Consider the following 19,539-nt stretch of genomic DNA (forward strand, 5'->3'; position numbering starts at 1 on the left):
CATAATCCGATGTCATCAGGATTCATCAGTACGTATAATATTACTAATATTAGACGTCTCAAATACGTGAAAGTCAAATGATTAAGGAGAGGATGTGAAGACGGAGAAGTGGATATGTTTGGGAAATTTAGCCATTTAAGGGAGGATTGCTAGTTTCCACAGACACAAGCTCGGTCTCTTTGTCATGGGCAGTCTGAAATGACGCAGAGGTTTAAAATAAGATTTATTCAACTCTAATGATTACGCATACTTCTATAGAGGAGCATTACTTTTCTGTTAAGAGTATCTTCAAATCCACAACCTGAGTAAGTAGAACGTGTACAACAGCAGGTTTAGCAGGTTAGTTTCCAACAAACACAGAGCCGTTCCATTCAAATTTGCAGAAACCAATGGTGGACCAACAAACAAAGATAAACATTAGGATTACTTTTAAGTCTTGGATGCAAGTCTTTCTTTGCTACTAATGACTGCTGGAAATTTGGATACCGCCGACATCATGAAATGCTGAGTCACCTATGCTTCGACAGGCCTGTACAGCAGATGCCCTGAGTTGCTGCTTGCTTGTGTATCTTTCTTCTTCTGTTTGATCTTCAGCATGCTCAGTTTAGTTAAGATCAGGTTACTGATTTGGATACTTAAAAGAAACCCTTTTCTTTCCCTTTAGAAGCTAATATACTCTTGCAGTATATTTCGCGTCATTATTCATGCATACAGCGACGCACTGTTTGACGTATTATGTGGTGGATCATGACAAGCCCCTCCATCCCCTCACCACTCTCTTTCAGTCAGTCTGGTTTAAGTTCATTTTGGCCTCTTCTGTCCAAAGAATCGTGTTCCAGAACCGGGCAGCTTTTCTTTCAGATGCTTCCAGCAAAGTACAATCTGGCCTTTTTATTCTGTGCACGTCCACTAATTTGCATGTTAAGTCAAACTTTCTGTATTCACAATAATAAATGTGTCTCTTAATCGTAGCTCCTGATGATGACACGCCATCAAGTGTTTCTTCATTTCGCCAAATATCGTGAAGAGGTCATTCTTCACCTAGCAGTCAACTGTTCACTCATCCAATTTGGATATTATTTTTGTAGTTTTTCAGGCCTTTTGGTGTTGTTGAGCTCATCAATGCACTGTAGTTTCTTCTCTTAGAGCCATGCAGGGTAATCTACAGCTGTCCCAATAAAAATGAAAAGCTTGCTCCAGAGCCAGCGTCCAGTTTGTGGGTAACTCTTGTATTGGAGCATCATTGAGTAAGTAGGACGACCTGTAGTATATTTATACAAAGCTGATTCCAAGGCAACAAAGACATGATGACTTTTGTTTTCATGTGAATGAACTCATAAAATTATAGACAATAAATTGCCTTAATTGGATTTTTAAGAAACTATTAAATTGTTGATTTGGCCACACCTTAAGTTTCTGCTCCTTCTCTGCTGACTGTGTTTTGCTATTCAGTCTAATGATTCACTTGTTCCAACACTCCCTGTATGTTTCATACTCTAGTTCCACCTGCATTTTTAATCAACTTCGGAGCTTTCATGTCCTTAATCTGTCACTTGAATGGGTAGATGAAACCCTTTAGATAAAGCTGAAAGTTATTCAAATTTTGATTGCTTCACTTCAAAACCACTGTTACGGTTTACAGGAGCAAACTGATTAAATTCCTGTCCAAATCTAAAACGTACAAGAGAACATCCCAATATCAAACAGAGATGATGGTGAAAGTTTGAAAAACCTCACGTTTACCAGCCATTGAAAGGACTTGAAATTCAAGTGAGAGTCTGACATGGCTGAAAGCTCCAGGAAAAGCAACTAAATGAACCTGAGTGAGAGTCACACGAGTCAAGCACCAGAGCTATAGCTGATTGACCAAATCAAGCCAAAGTCAAGCCTCAGTGAATAATCCCTAAAGTCGCAGTTTGATGTCAAGGCCAAGTGCATGAGAGGCCCCAGGAGTCACATGTCACTCCTCTCACAAATTGGGAGGTGGGGATTGAGTGGGTGAAAGCAGTTACATAATGGCTAATATGTGCGGTTTCCACTGGCAGATGGTGTATTGCCCAACAGTGCAAAGGCAAATGGACAGATGAAGATGGAAAAACTGTTTGGGACACCAGTTGCTGCAAATGTTACATCATTTGTACCAGAGCTCTGTTTGTGGAGACGGTGGACACAGAAATGGACACATTAGAAGTCAACCAATATCACCTGCAACTTCCCACATCAACCACTGTGGCAGGTCTTCATTTCTATCTTGAGAACTTTGTTTGCTTTTATCAATAAACAGATCCCAAGTACATTTCTCAAAATAACCACAAATCTACCAGCTTTATTGGCACTGCTGAATTACAAGCACAGAAAATTTACCGGCTCCATTGTTGCCTTATCCCAAAAGTTTTGCAGTCAAAGATCTGTCAAGACAAATCTGCTGAAAAAAAACTGTTGGAAAAGTCGTTGTTGAAGAGTTGTTGAAGAGTGTGGAAAAACACTAAAAGAGACAGCTGAAGTGCTCCAAGACTATCTGACCCGGAGGTGTTGTTTCAACGTGTACCACACACTGCTCGCTGACCCTAACAGGGCTCCATGGACGAGGTCAATAAGGAAACCAGAATTGAACAAAAAGCACAAAAACAAAGTCAATCAGGATAAAATATTGTAACTAAACATGGAAGTAGAGGATAATGATTCAAAGTAGACGTCCAACAGAACAAAGGAATGGTTGAAAGTAAAAAGATGGACATTTTCAAAGTGGCAAGCGCTGATTTGTGATCTAAATCTCACTGAAAACCATTAAACTCAACACACATACATACTGTCATGATTTTGGTTTTATTTTATGTCAAAATCAAAGTGGGGAATATTTTTGTTTGTTCACTTTCAGATACATTTAGTTTTATGTTTTATGCTTTGATTATCCTGCTGTTCTGTTTTCTGCCACACACACACGCACACACACACACTTGTTTGCTATTTATCATCACTCATCTTGAACATATATTCCCCCGGTTGCAGTTATTGCTTGCCAGATTGCCTATGTTCCCCAGTTACTTCCTTTCCAGTTTTCATTCTTTATGTTGTTTTCTGGCAGCTCCCCAGCTTGTGCTTGTTTTTTTTATTTTAATATTTTTTTCATGTTTGATCTGTTTTTTCCTGGATTTTTGACACTTGCCTGGTTACTGGACTGCCAAACCATTTTGTGTGAAGTTCCCTTTGTTGTCTGGCTGCCTGGTTCCGATCCCTGCTTTATCAGTAAAAAATGCAAATAATTCTAACTAGAAATGTAGGCTATAATACAATAGCACAGTACTTTTCATGAGCCTGAGCCAGCTGAGGACTCGCCATAGTGCCAAAGACTGATCACGAGTCATAAATCAAGCTAGCAGAGACAGCAAACTAAAAGTAGAAAAACTGAGAGATTCATCATTCAAAAATAGAATATAAACTATTGTAGGACAGTATTTAAGTAAAGTCATAGATGAATGGATAGCCTAAATGAAATCAAAGTGACTAAAACCTTGATGATTCAATTAAAGGAGACATTCAAACATAATGGGTGGGTTGATGAAGAGATTGTTGACTTAGTCTGACAGGCATATAAATAAACCCAAAAAAGCTGGGAATCACTGCTCACCACTTTTTCTCATTAACATTCCCCTCACAGTTACAGTGTTTCTATTCATATTCTAGCCCATAAACCATCTAAACACAAAGAGCAAAGCGGCACATGTGGACTCTGACAAAGCAGAAGAATGCCGGCATGGCTTTTCTCACAAAAACTTCTAACAACTAGACTCAACGCCTGTCTCTGCTTATGCAAACAGGAGAAGATGCTAAGTAACGCAGCTGTTATGACATTGCTGTCTTAACACAGAGCGCTATGCCAACTGGTTACTCTGTGTTGAATCAACACAAGTCCATGCTGTTGCTAACATTTAGATAATCTCAAACACAGACTCTGTTTTGTAAGTGGTTTGCTAGTGCCTGTTGTACCACTTCCAACCCATGGCTCCGTCTCCAGTCTGCTATCTGTTAGCGGGGCTTACTGTGGGCTGCACTGCAGCACAGTTCTCTGCAGTGGTTAATGATGAACAAACAGTCATCAGGCACTAGAGATCAATGGAGTGGTGGATAAGTTTTCTTGGTTCAGCCCTGCAGGATGTTCATCTGTTCATTATTCGCTGTTGTGTATCATGGAAGAGCAGGAAACAGGACAGACCACGGGGACTGATTGCTGCATGTGTCACAGCACTGACAAAGTACAGCTACATGTAACTGACATAAAACAGACTCCAGCATGGAGTCAGCTGCTCTTTTGTCCTCTCTTCTGGTGCAGAACTGCAACCACTGCAGGGCGACCTCCTAGACTTACAGAAATAATATCAAAGAGCTCAAGTGGAAAGCAATTACAGTACAATTAAGTACTAATGTAAGTAATAATGGTGCGTGGGAATGTTTAAAAGATAAACTAAAGTTGTGGAGGGTCCTTTGAGGTAGAAATCTTAGAGAATCCAAGAAAGAAGAAGTATTCTTCTAATTAATGTAATGTAATTCAGGAGGTATGAGACTAAAAACCTCATAAAATCTGCCTTTGAGATATGCCAGATGACCAACAGACAAACACAGGCAGAATCCAAAACATCATCTCTGCAGAGATAACAGGGACAGCAAAAAAGAAGACGTTTTTAACAACGGCTTGACCAAACTAAGTTTGCAAGATTCATTACAAGAAACAAAAAGAAAAGAGCAATGTAACAAAATACAAAAGAGTGCGGAATGAAATAAATGATAATAAATAAAGATGGGGGAAAGGATTTTTGGTAAAAAAAAATAAATAAGTAAAGTAACTTTAGAGGATGTAATTAGATTTAAAAAATGCATGAGGAAGCACTGTAAGGTTAAAAGTTGGCAAGATCAAAAGGCAATCATATAAAAGCAGGTCTCTGAGAGTGTTCGTCGAGAAAAGGACTCAAAAGATAGGGCCGAATAAGGGATTCCGAGTTCTTTCAGCAGGGCAGGTTGCTGTCAAAAAGGCAGAGGTGGAAATAAAAGTGTTCACAGGAAAGGTTTTGGGTTATCCAGAACGTAAGTGAATCAGATCTTTGAAAAGTTGCATTCTTTTAGGTTTTGAGTGACTTGAACTCTCTTTGACCCTCTGACTTTGAGGTCATGGTGATGTTTGCATAGTGCATAGACTACAGTTTGCTCTATGGTTGTTTGAACCATGATTTCATTGTACCATGCTCATGAATCTGACACAACAACTGTACACATAGCAAATTCATTTCATTTTAAAGACCACCACAGCCGCATGAGAATGCATCCATACTCAACATCATAATGTGATGTCCTAAAAGACAAAGAAAGATCAATTTGTTGCCTCTCATTCATGGTGGACCACCATCAACCAACCAAACCAATGAAAAGAACACACTAATTACTACTCAGGGATAATAAAATGTGATCATCCTTTTCTTTAAACATTGGTCAGGTGATTCGGTGTTTCTTCGTGGATGTGTATGTGGGACGACGGGCAGCAGCAGCAGACGTCAGTACATCATCCAGGATCTAAGGAGGCTAACAAACCACAGAGCACCAGTGACACTGTGGCATTGTGAAGCAGGAGCATCCGCCCCTCCCCGATCAGCGGACACGAGAGCTTTGATCCGCTGTTACACAAAGACGACAGACGTGCCGAGGCCCAGCAAGCTGCAGTCATAAATATCGAACAAATAGAGCAGGCGCTGTTCCTGTCAAAGTGTGTTGGAATCAAATAAGCTATCCTTCCCTGTTAATATCAAATGTACGCACACTGTAAGATCGCCTGGAAAAGAAGTCTTTTGTTTTTCTTTACTTTCAGAATCAATAACAGGATTACGATTAGCTTAGCAATTAGATTTATTTGTAAGTTTTAAAAAAAAAAAAAAAAAAACAACAACATGCTGTCTGTTGTTAAGATCAGGTGAATTCAATTTTAGTGATACTGCCACAGTGTGAAAAATTTCATTAAAAAAATAGCAAATAATGATGGAAAGTCTCTTAACAGTTTGATGCTCCAACTTGGCCTCAGCTTTATTGAAATACAGGACACCAAAATATCCGGATCCTTACCTTTTCCTGGTATTGCCGTCTCGATGAGTCAAGAGACTGGATGAGTGCGGTTGCATGGCCAATGAACATGGCATAGCAGGTGGCTCCTACAATCATACTGAGCATGGTCAGCCAGATGTCCGACATGCTCTCTGGGGCTTGTCTGCCATATCCAATGCACAGCATGTGGCTCATAGCCTTAAACAGGGCAAAGGAGTAGAGCTCACTCCATGAGTCGTTCTGTAGGGGAGGAGAAGAGAGAATGTGAGATGGGTAAGGTGGAAGAGAAAGTAGGAAAAACAAGGTTACTTAGTTCACCTAGAATAGCTCTTTAACTTCATCATTTTTGTTTCATTTCAAAGATTGTTTGGATCTGATCGCCCAAGGCTGTTTTCTTTGACAAAGCAACATTGTAAATTCACATTGAAGTGAAAATGTGTGACAGACGTGGTTAAAGAGAAGATGAATTAAAGAAGGAGAGTGACGCGTTCCTTGCGAGGTTCATGGCTCAGTGTGCCGAGTGTGTCAAGTTCAGCAGAGGGCCTAATCATCATCACTGAGCGGCCTCGCCTTGTCTTGGCTGAGCAGAAGAAGACGAGGAAAAGGAGAGCGGTTAATGAGGAGTTTGCACATCTGCCTGCTCCAGTCTGCCTTTGATTGGCGCTCACACACTCAGTCGACCCTAATTCTCCCATGTTGGCTTCATTAGAAAGCCCTCCACATGCACTACTGAACCTCGAGTCCCTCCTGAAACAGCTGCGGTTAGGACCCTGCCTGAAGTTTACCACTGTGCATGAGCAGTGTTTCCTCTTAAACCCCCTCGGACCCGTTAGCCACTGATTGATTGGGTAGACTCTTTTCTGATTTGTATTTTTCCAGCATCATTTGCATTTCATTTGAGATTCAAATTTGGTCAGTTTTGGAGGAGGTGATAAAGGACATACTCGTGAAGGGCTGCCAAAAGATGTTTTTCCATAATATTTAGGAAGGTGATTTGAGGCACTGCACAGAAAAGAGGAGAAATTAGATTTTTTTTTTTCAATATGAGATGACTTTTTCATCGTATGAAAAGGACAAACAAGTACAGTTTAAAACTTCTATCTCCAGCTTTGCTTTGCTTTTTTTTATCACAATGCTGCCATTTATTTTACTTGTCTCTCCATCCTCTATAATTCTTTAGCCATTATTTTTAAAAAATCCCCAAAAGACTGGCAGAACAATTTGAAACCCCTGTGCCACACTGGGCCTTTATCCCTTTGCCACGGGTGGTGAAAAGATGTGCAGCTGCCAGCAGCATGCTGCCACATTGCTGGTGGATAAACAGCAGGATTTGGAGCCCATACCCTGAGATACGGAAATACCTTGTTTGACTCAGCTGCATGTGTCTCTTTGTCTCTGTTTCGACCTTACCATTTTATTTTCCAACAAACCAAAACAAATGCATAATGCAGACAGTGTATCAAATGGCCTTACCTCACCTGGGTCTATTGGACATGAACAACACAAAGAAAACTTTAAGAAAAGTCAAAAGACAACTGCTGAGCAAATATTGATCATAGAATCAATAGTAATATATTCCCAATCATGACCACACCCTCTATAAAGGAGAAAAAACCAAAGCCCCCAGCTTGTCTATGATTAATTGTCCGGCTACAACTGTCGCATGCTATTGTGACATTTATAAGACATAATTACAGTAAATCTCTGATATGTGCCAGTGATTTTTTTTATTTATTACACATTTACTGGGGGTGACAGTTGAACTCATCTATGTGTTGAAGATGTACTACCCTGTGTGGCATTGAGAGTGTCTGTGAAAGCCCACGGGTATAAATCACCTCATCTCTATTGTACCCTCAGAAATGCGTTTGTTGACGTCAAGGCCTGCGCTGCGGGCAAGCCTCCTGTTTCTGCTCGGACTTTTCTAGAAACACGCACACAAATCAGCACCGTGCAGAATTGCTGCGCCACGCTTTGCTACTTAAACACAAGGCCACGTTTAACGCAGTTTATAAGATAAGATTAGATATAAGACGTTGAAGCACGCCTGGTTACATGTCAGGCGGTTTTACCGATGTCTGACGCCTTTGCTGTACGTCGTCTTTAAAGGGTAAAAGCTCGACATTTTTATCATTCTCATTTATTCCCAGCAGAACTGCAAAGAGATACATGCAGATTTTCCCTGATACCAAACTATTTTTGTTTTGTTTTTTTACATGTGATAATTAAAGCAGGAAAACCCTGTGAGTCCGTTACAACGCACACCGGCCATTTGTTTCATTTTAAGGCAACAGCTGATTAAAACCGACACAGTGCACAGCTGTCTCTTACTATTGGAAATTACAACCTTCATAATAACACAATGAACTAATTCTGCAGAGATACCATCCTCTGCGAAGGCGTGGGGGGAGGGCAGAGGAAACAAATGAAATTAGCTCTTGTGTTCATTTTATTTGATATCAGACTTCACTGAGCTGCGCAAATGATCGCTAATTGTACATAATACATTTAGGGAGGGACACAAGGGGAGTTTGGGACATCGATGATGCATGATGCCGTAATTATAGAATAGCGAGTGTACGTGCATGCTGGCACATCCGTCTGGGTTTACATGCTGTTTGACTCTCAGGATCTATTTGCATGTGTGAGTGTCTGAGCGTGTGAGTGTCTGCACCAGAGTAGAACCCCTCTCTGAGAGACGAGAATAATTTGAGGGTGGGAGTTTGATTTGCTTCAAACGACAGACATTTTTATTTCTAATATGTAAACTTTCCTAAAAGAGCTTTTTAGCAATGTTAAGATTCATTATTTACAGCCAGTGGAATTGTGTTTTCTATTTATCATTCAAGACCAATTAAGTACAGAAATCTGCTGGAATTACTTAATATGGATTAAGAATGCCAAGCAGGGCTGCAAAATGTACTTTGATTCAAGTACCACAGTAATAACTTATTGTTGTCAAAGTTCAACAATAGATTCATGACTATTATTATGGTTGTACTTGCAAATGTAAAATAATAAGTCAAAACAGCAACTTCTTATCCTTTTTTTCTTAAATAAATTACAGCCATTTACACAGTGAGAGAAAATAATAAAAAGCAGATTTTTTTTGGTATTATAAAGACATAGCCGAGGTAGGCAGTCTGATGTTCCTAGGGTTGTACGCATTTAATGAAGCACATAATTGAAACCTGATGAACATGTTCCCCAGCTCTGTCTCTTTTAATGACATAGGTCGGGGCTTGGATGTTACAGGCTTTAATGGAACATTGAATGGGGGAATAACACCATAGGAATGTTCTCAGGGTCTTATGTTCTAATAGTCATTAATCCCATTTTCTTAAGAACTTTTGAAACTGAAGACTTTGGAAACATGGACACTTTCAGTCTCATAATTACAATATTAACATGCTGATGTTTTGTTTCTTTTCCCGTGGCCTTTATTGACAGTGCAGATGCAGAAAGGACCTACTGCGATGAGGACTCACAGCCTCTAACATGCTGATGTTTAGCAAGTTTCTGCATTCAGTATCTCAGTTTAGCTTAATATAATGCTGGCAACAATTATTGGGTACATATTTAGAGCTAAGGCTGAAGTGAATGTCATTCATTTAGCAAGTGTTTTTTCACAGTCTAATACAATATAGATTGGAGATAATAAAAAAAATGTCCAGATGATGATGCTAGATAAGTCTCGAGGAAATCACCAAAGATGTCCTGATTCATAGCCTTTAAATACCTGAACAAAATAATTTTGCTGAGCTAGAATTGTTTTTGTGAGACTGTCCCAGAGACCTGTGAGACAGTGTAGGAACAAATCTGTGAAAGAACACAAGAAAACACTGACAGCATTTAAAGCACCCAAAAGCACATTAGCACCGGACTCCCTTCATTTACACTAAGGGATTAAGGGACGGCAGGAAACTACACTTGGTACTCTATCCAAAAGGCCAATCGGGCCTAGAAGCCATCACTAAAAGGCTCACAATAGCTCACTGGGATTTTATCAGAAATACAGAACTATAAGAAGCAAAATCCTCGGATCTGATAAAACATAGATTGAACTATTTGACCGCAATTATCAGAACGGCATATGGAGGAGACCAGGCGCTGAGCATCCCCTCCTTATTGCCATCTATACGGTCAAACACAGTGATGGCAGCATCATGCTGTGGGAATGTCTTTTAACGACTGAGGACTAGTTAAGATAGAGGAGGGATGGAGGCAGCAAAATTTACAGAAATCCTAGATGAAAACCTTTTCCATAGTGCTCAGGATGTCAGGGAGGTGTCCCAGCCAGAGACTGTAAATCATGTGTGGGTTGACAAGAAAGTGATGCAGTGATGCTCCCCATCCAAACAGGTTGGGATTCAACTATTCTGCCAAGAGAATGGCACAAAATAAAGGATGGTTAAGCTTGTAGGATCATACCAAGATAGACCACAGGCTTTCTTTGCATCATAGGTGCTGTAGTCAAGTAGGTGGAGCATTTTGAATGAATACTTATTTGAATGGGACGTTTTATGTGTTTTTTTTTATTGTGGAAATATAACACAGATAAAGACATTTGGTTGGTTTAGCTGGCTCTATTTTGGCAGCTTGACACCTGTAGTTTTAAGCCCTGAGGCAACTTCAGCAGCAAGGGAAGGGACAACACCACAGCTGTCATTATTTTTATCTTTCAGCGAAACCAAAATTCTATTGATGCCAGTGAAGGTTTTTTTTACTGAGGGTAAAAATAACTGTTGCACCAGGTCATGTGTGTACAGACTGACTTTTTTCTGTAACGGGTTCAGTCTGACTAACAGGTCCTCTGTGGGCCTGTCCTTCACAAGCTGTGTCCTTTGGAAGATCTAAGACTGAACTGAGAACAGGGGCATAAAGCTGTTAATTAACCATGTGATATCAGGCAATCTGCCGAGTTATATGACTCAAGCTCAAAGCATTTATTCTACTTTAATAATTCCAAAAGTGGGGTAGGTCTTTGTAATAGTAATAACAAAGAGGGGGGAAAAAGAACATAAAAAAATGTAATTGCCCTAAATCATCATCACGCTTCTTTATATATTTATTGTATTGAGTTGCTTTTAACCAAGTTAGACGTGAAACAACATATGAGTGTACTTATATGCATGTGTAAAGAGCACCTTAAATTTACATGCCTCAAGATGTAAAAAAAATATATAAAGTTTTTTACAAAAAAAATGTTTCTCAGTAAAAACATGAAATAACTGAGATTCACAGCCGGTCTAAAGAAGACAATTTGAAAATGGGGTTGGTTTCAAAGGGGCAAAGTGTCCCACAAAGACTGCAGCTCCATCCTGTCTGTGAGGCTATTTTTTTTTTCAACTGGCTTCCAAATGAATTGACCCAGCAAAACAAAAATGGGAGCTTGTAATCCTCCTCAGTTAACACACACACTGATGGACAACACTATAACAGCCTGCTTGATTTCATGTACTTTAAATACAAAATGCAATTGATTACTCAAAAATGTCAAAGTTTGGAGTCAAACAGCACAGATGCAGGTGTGCATGTGTGTTATTGGAATAATGGGGTTGCGTGCAGTACTCTGACAGTGGTCAGAGCACTCTTTGTTTGGAAAAGTAGGGGAGAATTCTGACGGGGGAGCTAAGCTAGCAGTTACTCAAAGTCAGGACAAGAGAAAAGCTCACTTTTGCAACGAAAAACAAGTCAAATGACATAAACTTTCAGCAGTTCGAGCAAAAACAATACAATTGATTTATACACCACAGAAAGGCATTTAGATTAGCATTATATCTTCTCAGCAAATGTGTTGATACTGCGTAACCACTGTACAGGCAGCCATTGACCAGTGGCTGGGCATTACCTTTGCAGACTGATGTGGGGTTGAATGGAGCAGCTAAGCACTGGGATTTCAACCTAAAGCTCATCTGTCTCTCAAACGTAATTAACAGTCACATCTGCCTGCATAAACACATGCCAGATGGGCACGTTTTTTGGAAGAACAGTCTCGAAAAATAATCATCAGATGGAAAAATTTAACCAGTGTAAAAATGTAGTTTAGCATTAGTATAAACCAGTATAATCTTATGAGGTTTGGGTTGTTTTTGATGGCAAAAATGTGCTTTTCTTCTGTCCCTGTTTTGAGGAGCTACTTGCTTCATTACTCCAAATTCCTTCCTGCTTCTCCAGTCTAAAAGCATTCTGACTGCTATCCACTACAGGTACGACACTGCTACTCAGTACCTCACAAAGCCCACTGTAAAAAGTACAAATTCTACAAGCAACTTGTTTGCATCAAGCAAACAGCCACTTTAATTTTTCCTCTCTTAAAAGTGAAAAAGTCTGTGCCAAATTAGCACTGCGGGTGGCGGTCGGATCACGAGAAACAGTTGTCACAGACACGCATACGCAGCATAACACCTCCACACACGAGATTTTGTGTGTCTGAATATGGCGTGCATACATAGACAAATTGGACAGTGAAATTTCTCCTTAATTAAAAAAAAGAACACCCCCCCCCCCCCCCCCCCCCCCCCCCCACACACACACACACACACACACACACACACACAACAAAATGGAGTTCAGGTTGGAGCACAGAGACAAGTAGAGAGGAGAACAATAGCTTTATTCTAATACCCATGTTCTGACTGCCAATCAGCATAAGGAAGACGGGACAAAACCACCTGTCATCATCCACATAACAAAGAGTCACTTGCATAACGGACTGTGATGATCCAGTCTGTTGTGATGACTGTGCTGCAGGAGCCTGATTATCGGGCTTACAATAAATGCCACAGTCTGCTGCGTTTGTATCTTTTACAAGTCAAGGTTTTTGGTTTTTTTTAGTGTTAAGAGGCAGACATGAATACATTACAGCAAAGGCAGAAGTTTAAAAGAGGCTGTATCTCACAGTCGCACAGACAAGAAACACTCAGAGACAAGAAAGACAAAAATAGTGCAGTATAGAAGAGAGCCTTCTGAGCACATGAACAAACCACATGCTTCTGTATAGAGTGGGTAATTGGCTGTATTTCTGGGGTCCTGTGTGTGCATATATAATGCAAGAAAGAAAAGAGGGTAGAGTCCAGTAAATGTCCAGCGCAGGCAGGCAGCCATTGAGCCTGAAGTAAAGCAGCAGGATCATTTAACGCTGTGTCTCTCATTTAAAGAGACTCTGAGGAGGACTTGACCTTCATTAGATGGCAACGACACGGCACACTGGGAGGGCAGGCCTACATGGGTGCTCTCTGACACTGTGACACCCACAGCTCCGAGGCCTCAATGGGTAAAGTGAATGTATACAAAGAGCAGAGACAGGTAAGGAGGGAAGGGAGAGGGCACACGGGGGAGAACATGGAGAACAATACATTTTCTTTAGTGTTAATTAATGTTAGTCACACAAATGTCAATGTAGGAAACAGAAGCTGGCCCTTCTCTGATACTGGAAAACATGCACATCAACACAAAATATACGCTGAGGAGAAGTTCAGCACTAATGAGGAACCATCCCCATATTTTTATCTGCCACTGTGAACTGAAACAGATGCTGAGGCACGAGGCTTGTTTGAGCGTGTAGAATAAAAGTAGAGGAAAGTCACATCCAAAATGGCGAGTGTGCGCGTGTGGGTGTGCATAAAGTGAAAAGGGGATGGAGAAAACTATGGCCAGAGATTAAACCAGAAAGAGAGAGATTTGATGGAGACGCAACAGCGATGTTCTCCAGGTTCAATGGGGTGTGATGGGTGTGAGATCCATCTGTTCTTGTTTCTGGAACCCATCTGATCTCACACACACACACAAACACACACCCATACATGGACAGACCTATCTGGGCAAGTACCAGTGCGTCATAGTACACTGTGTTTTTCAGGGACCTGGGTGTCACAAATCTATGTGCCAAAATTAGAAGGCTGCCTCTCAGCATGTGAAACGTTTCTTAGCGATAGCAGAGTCAGGCGGCTCTGGAAACAGCCTGCGTCTAACAAAGACATGAGGGAGGATTTATCCCGTCTGCTGCACTTCCTTAGATACAGCAAAGATTTGATGTTCTCATCAAAAAGCAGCTGCAAGACAGCTTCAGCAATGTGAGGTTTCTGATTACAGAAATAAGCATCAGTAAAAATCTTTTGGCTCGTGTCGCAGTGATGGGACAGTTTCTGTTGCAGATTATATGATGTCAGTTAGGAAGCTGCGCCATTCCCCTCTGATACCAATTACTTCTCCTTATCCACTCATTTCCAACACATGCAACACATGTCCCGCAATCAGCTTCTAATGTCAAAGCAAACTGTTCTCCATAAGTCAGTCTATTCATACCATTAGTGTAACTCTTTGCTTTTCCTAAGGTTACATTCTGCATTAAACCAATGTTTGCTCCACTCTTTTTCAAATCCATTCATCACCTCTCTGCTCAATATGCAGTCTGCAGACCGTATAGACTGTGGGCTCAGCATCAGCCCTAACAGCATGATGGATCACTGAAGTGTTTTTGATAGTATTACTAATTCCTCACCATTGAACTACTGTAAAATAATAAAAGTATTATTTTCCCCATTTTTAAGATTAGTTTAGCAATAACGTGTGGAAGTAGCACACACTGAGTGACAGACCATGAAGGCGTACAGTGAACACTATGTTATGTCCAGTGCGGGATGAAAAGTCAGACTGGATGGAGGCGTTCAGATCCAAAACTGAGGAGGAAGACCAGTGAAGGCCCTCCACATGTTTGTGTTCCATCTGCATCTCTGTCCACATTTTGTAAGAAAGGCGGAGCAGGAGAGCAAAAAAAAAAAAAAAAAGATTGTTTGGGGGTTTTTTTTGTTTGTTTGGACATGTAAAAGGTAGTTAACGGAGAACGTAATGCTCTCGGGCATATATTAGTCGGTTGATAAATGCAGCTAGCAATTAACGAGCATGCTCTCAATCAGGATTTTTCATGAACTATCTTGTTGTTAGATACTTGTTTTTAAAGCAACTTGAGTATGGCACCAGAAGACTTCCTGGCTGAATTTTTTGCTTTCATGGCAGCATCAACTTTAGATGAAACTTCTCCTAGCAGTCCATGCTTCAGCTGATGGCCAGATGCTAGTTGCCTCCTCAAAGGAAGAAAAGACAGTTGAGAGGAGAAACAAACAGAGCAGGTGAAACACAAAGAGGATGATTTGCTGAATCAACTGAAATTCAGCTCTTGCTTACCCTTTGACCCTTTCTGTACACTGGCTTATATAACTTGGTTTTAATTAAAGGGGATTCTACAGTGGCCAAGACTGCGTGTGTAACTGTGCACAGTTGTGTACAAAGTCATCTTTGGATGAATGTGATGTCTCCATCTGGCAGCAAATAACACACCACTGTGTATCATGGGGAATGCGTTTGATGTCATTGTTGCTGCTTTGCTGCCAAACCTTTTCATGTGTGCGTGCACTTTGCAGCGTACACACAAAGCTTTTTTTTTTTGCTTACCACCATCTTGTTGAGGGAGACCCAGCAGTCAGATGGGAAGTCCTGCAGCATGGGAACAAGGAACTGGAGACAGCCGTCCCAATGGCACAGCAGCAGCATCATCCCGATCAGGTTGAATATTCGCATCACCGCGCTGGCGAGGTCGTAGGTCATGTGGAAGATCTGTCACAGGGAGGAGCAAGATGGGAGGAGAGGTTACACAAGCGGAGAAGAGGACAAAAGGCAGCGATAGATGTGTTAGGAGAATAAAAAAATCTGTGTTTATGCATACAGAGTCGAAAGTGAATGAATGGTAAACACAGCTACATGTGTTTTCACAGCAATCCCAGCGTGTTGCTGCAACAGTTTTCTTTTTAGCAAATAACTTATACATACCTCATTTGACAGCACTCAAATTCTAAAATACTCCAGTTGGATCTTAACTATGCAGGACATTTTTAAGCACATCTTGTGGGCCGTACAACAAGCTGAGAAGACAACTATGACATGTTCACTTAATAAATGTACCTGCTAGTAAAGAATTGACTATGTACACACAAAGCTAAGATGAGAAACCTGAGTTGGTTAGAGTTGGTCCCTTCGCATATGCTGAATGCAAATCCAAAATTCACACCCTTTTACATAGCTCTGTTCTTGTTGCCAGCTGGTGTGGGATGTACCAAAGAAGTAAAACTGTAGAACAGAAAAGAAAGACAAAGAGTTTACCGCAACAACACTCCATCAAGCTCAGAGGTTTCCAAAGTTGAAGAGAAATTTAATTTAGTTTCTTACTGCTCTCCAAACTTTCTTAAAATCTATTTGGCTTGCTCTACAAATAAGGCCTAAGAGCAGTGCCTTTCAATTTAGTTAATTGACCTTATGTCAGTCAATGGATATTGATTAGTTAGTCTTAAAATACCCTTTAACCGTGTTAACCATGTTAAAACGTCAGTATGTTTGTGTCTACCAAAAGCCTCATCATGAACCGAGTCACCATTATGGATGAACATTTACACTTTGGAACTGCACTGGATCAAAACCAGTCTTTGTTTTAGATAGTTTCAAATGTGACAACAACAATAAATCACTCCCTTCATCCTGCCGGGTGGTATGAGTCAGAGCCGACGATCGGGGAACAAGGTCTATCCATCATTAGCTTCTGTTATCTGTTTGCTAACATAGTCGAGCCAAAGAATCAGCAGTGTTTGAACAGAGTCGACAGCGGGCGGATGCAGCCAGGTGAGCGGTGCAAAGACACGTCCGCCGATCAATGCAGCTCCACTAAGGCAAAGGCGTTGAATTACATCCAAGCCATTTCAAGGAGTGAGAGGAATATTTTCAGGGGGAAAATTTTTCCAAATGCTGAACTCTGATGAAGAGAGATGAGTTTTTAGAGGTTTAAGAAATGCCTGATGAGGGAGGTGAATGTAAAAAGAATAGCCTGTAAAGAAAAGCTGCAAGTGTGGACATGTTTCAAAACTAGATTCCCACTGAGTCATGTGAAAAAGAAAGTACATCCTCAAGGTTTTTTTCTATATAAGCACATTAGAAAATAATTGAGTCTCTTGCAGATCTTAAAATCAGATATAAAAACATAGATATAGATGTAGATATACTACGCTACAATATGTTATTATTGATTTTACAAAAACTAAACCAGAATTCGCAAGCACTGTGTGGAAAAACTAAGTACATCTGTACTGCGTCTGTAGGACTTAAGATAGTAAGCAGCAGCCAGGATCTGTTGATCACATGCATTTGATTAATTGATCGTCAACAAGTGTGAGCACCTCTATAAAAGCAGAGGCTTTGGACAGTTTGCAGACCTGAGGCACTGAGGTGCGTGTTAACACAACGCCAAAGAGGAAACACATCAGCAATGATCTTAGAGAAGCAAACGTTGCTGCCCATCTATATGCGAGTGGTTATAAGGTCATTTCCAAACTGTTTGTTGTCCATCATTCTGCAGTGAGAAAGATTGTTTACGAGCAGCTCAATGCACTGAAGTAACTTTGTAAAGAGGAGTGGGCCAAAGCTCCATCTTGAATCATGGGGTGTACTGTTTTTTCTTACAACAATTTTGCATTTTGGTCTAGTTTTTGTTGAATTAATGACAAATTGTAATATGTTGCATTGTTGGTTTTTTTTTAAGGTTGTAGTTGGCTAATATAAAGATCTGGTGAGAACCAGATAATACTTTATTAGGTCATAAAAAACATACTAGTTTTACATAATACAAACCGTCAGAACTGCAAAAGATAACAAAGGATACAATTCAATACAGTATCATGAAACGGGCAACGGTAACATCTCCAATCTGTAACAGAACTCAGGCTGTGGGGTTTTGTGAAGAACCTGGTAGAAGCTCAACAGAAGCCGATGAGGCTTTTTGTGGCCTCTTGCCATTGTTGTTCAGCATCACTTGCGTCAGGTAAGAATGTGGTGTGGACTTGTGAACACCACTCACTGTGGTTTTCCAAACTATCTTTGCTTAACTGGGCCAAACACAACTTCAGAAGATCCCTAAATCATAAGTAAAAAATGATAATTTCCCCACAAGTGACAAGAGAATTGTCCTACAGGGAGAAGAAGTAGGCCAGACGCCATATGTCTGCTTGAAATATATATATATATATATTTATATATATATATATATATATAAAAATCCACTTATACTGGACTTCCCAGCTTCAAGGACCCATTTGATGGTTTCTTAAATCAAAAAAATGCTCAATTCTCACTTAATCCATCGCCATACATGTGAACTAGGCCAAATGTGTGTGTCTAGAGATGTGAGCAGGCAGTCTGTGTTCTGAATATACAACTTGGGAGCAGCCAGGTCGGGACATTCTGTGGCTCACCTTGTCACCTCAGAGGCCTCGCTGCCCTCACCTTGCAGCTCACTTAAATATCAAAACCTCTAGTTGCTAAAAAGCCTGAGTGTAGTTCAAACAGCTCTAGGCAGCGTTTGAATGAATGATGGCATGTGTGGGCATGTGTCCCCTGTGTAAATTCCACTCTGAGTCTACAAAATGAATTCACATTCAGGATAACAGCTCCAGGAGGCTGAAAAACCTGCACACATTTCCCACGAAATTTGCAGTTCCTTACTTGCTTTGTGGATAGATGACATCATTCGATATATTTCGGATGTTGTTCCATCCCTCGCCTTCCTGCTTTGCATCAGGAAATATGATTCATACACAAATTACTACTCTCTTCATGTTCAACCCTAATTCTGCATAAGATGCAAATGAGAGCAGATGCAAAAGTCCCAAACGAATGTTTCATACACAGTAGAACATAGAAAACAAATTAAACATTAAAAAATACTGGCTCATTGTGAATTTGAAAGATGGGACAAGGCCATGTTTACCACTGTGTAGCATCCACTCTTCTTTTAACAACAGTCTGTAAAGGTCTGGGAACTGAGGAGACCAGCTGCTGGACCTCTGGGAGAGGAATGTTCTCCCATTCTTGTTCTAGTTCTGGGTCCTATTTTAACACATTTTTAAATGTTTTTTAAAAAATTGTATGTAATTTAATTTCGATTTGTCTAAATACAGAACAGATTCCCACTTTGCAAGTTAACAGAGCTTTGGCTCAGAGAAGACGACAGCATTTCAGCCACGTCCCATTTCACAGCCATTTCACTCAGAGATGTCTCCAGATTCTCTGAATGATACTATGTACTGCAGATATTGGAAAATGCAAAGTCTTCTCAATTGAGGAGCATTATTCTGAAACTCCTTCACAATTTGTAGGCTGTTCTTTAAAGACTGCTGAACCACTGCCTATATATACCTCAGAAAGACTCTGCCTCTTGAAGGTGCTCTTTTTATACCCAGTAATGTTGCTCTATTGGCAGTTAACCAGCTTAGCTGCAACATGTTTGGCCAGCTTTCTTTTTAGTACTATTAACTTTTTTTGTTGTTGCCACCAAATGTAAGCTGATATTTTTCATAAATCAGTAGTTCACTTTCAACATATGATATAATTGATCTGTTTTCTATGTGCTGCTGT

General features: G+C 40.4%; 1 protein-coding gene across 1 annotated transcript in view; it reads right to left on the bottom strand.

Annotated features, from left to right (window-relative positions):
- The window catches only part of hcn2b (hyperpolarization activated cyclic nucleotide-gated potassium channel 2b), a 44,204-nt gene that overhangs the window by 19,651 nt on the left and 5,014 nt on the right, over positions 1 to 19,539 (bottom strand). Inside the window, exons 3-4 of the mRNA XM_072389776.1 lie at positions 15,538 to 15,699; positions 6,106 to 6,324 (exon numbers count right to left, since the gene is read on the bottom strand). Of these exons, the coding sequence (XP_072245877.1) occupies positions 6,106 to 6,324; positions 15,538 to 15,699 (381 nt within the window). The remainder of the gene's footprint in view (positions 1 to 6,105; positions 6,325 to 15,537; positions 15,700 to 19,539) is intronic.

This window comes from Leuresthes tenuis, unplaced genomic scaffold (genome assembly GCF_036924035.1).
Source record: "Leuresthes tenuis unplaced genomic scaffold, fLeuTen1.0.hap1 SCAF_7, whole genome shotgun sequence".
Classification (NCBI taxonomy): Eukaryota; Metazoa; Chordata; class Actinopteri; order Atheriniformes; family Atherinopsidae; genus Leuresthes; species Leuresthes tenuis.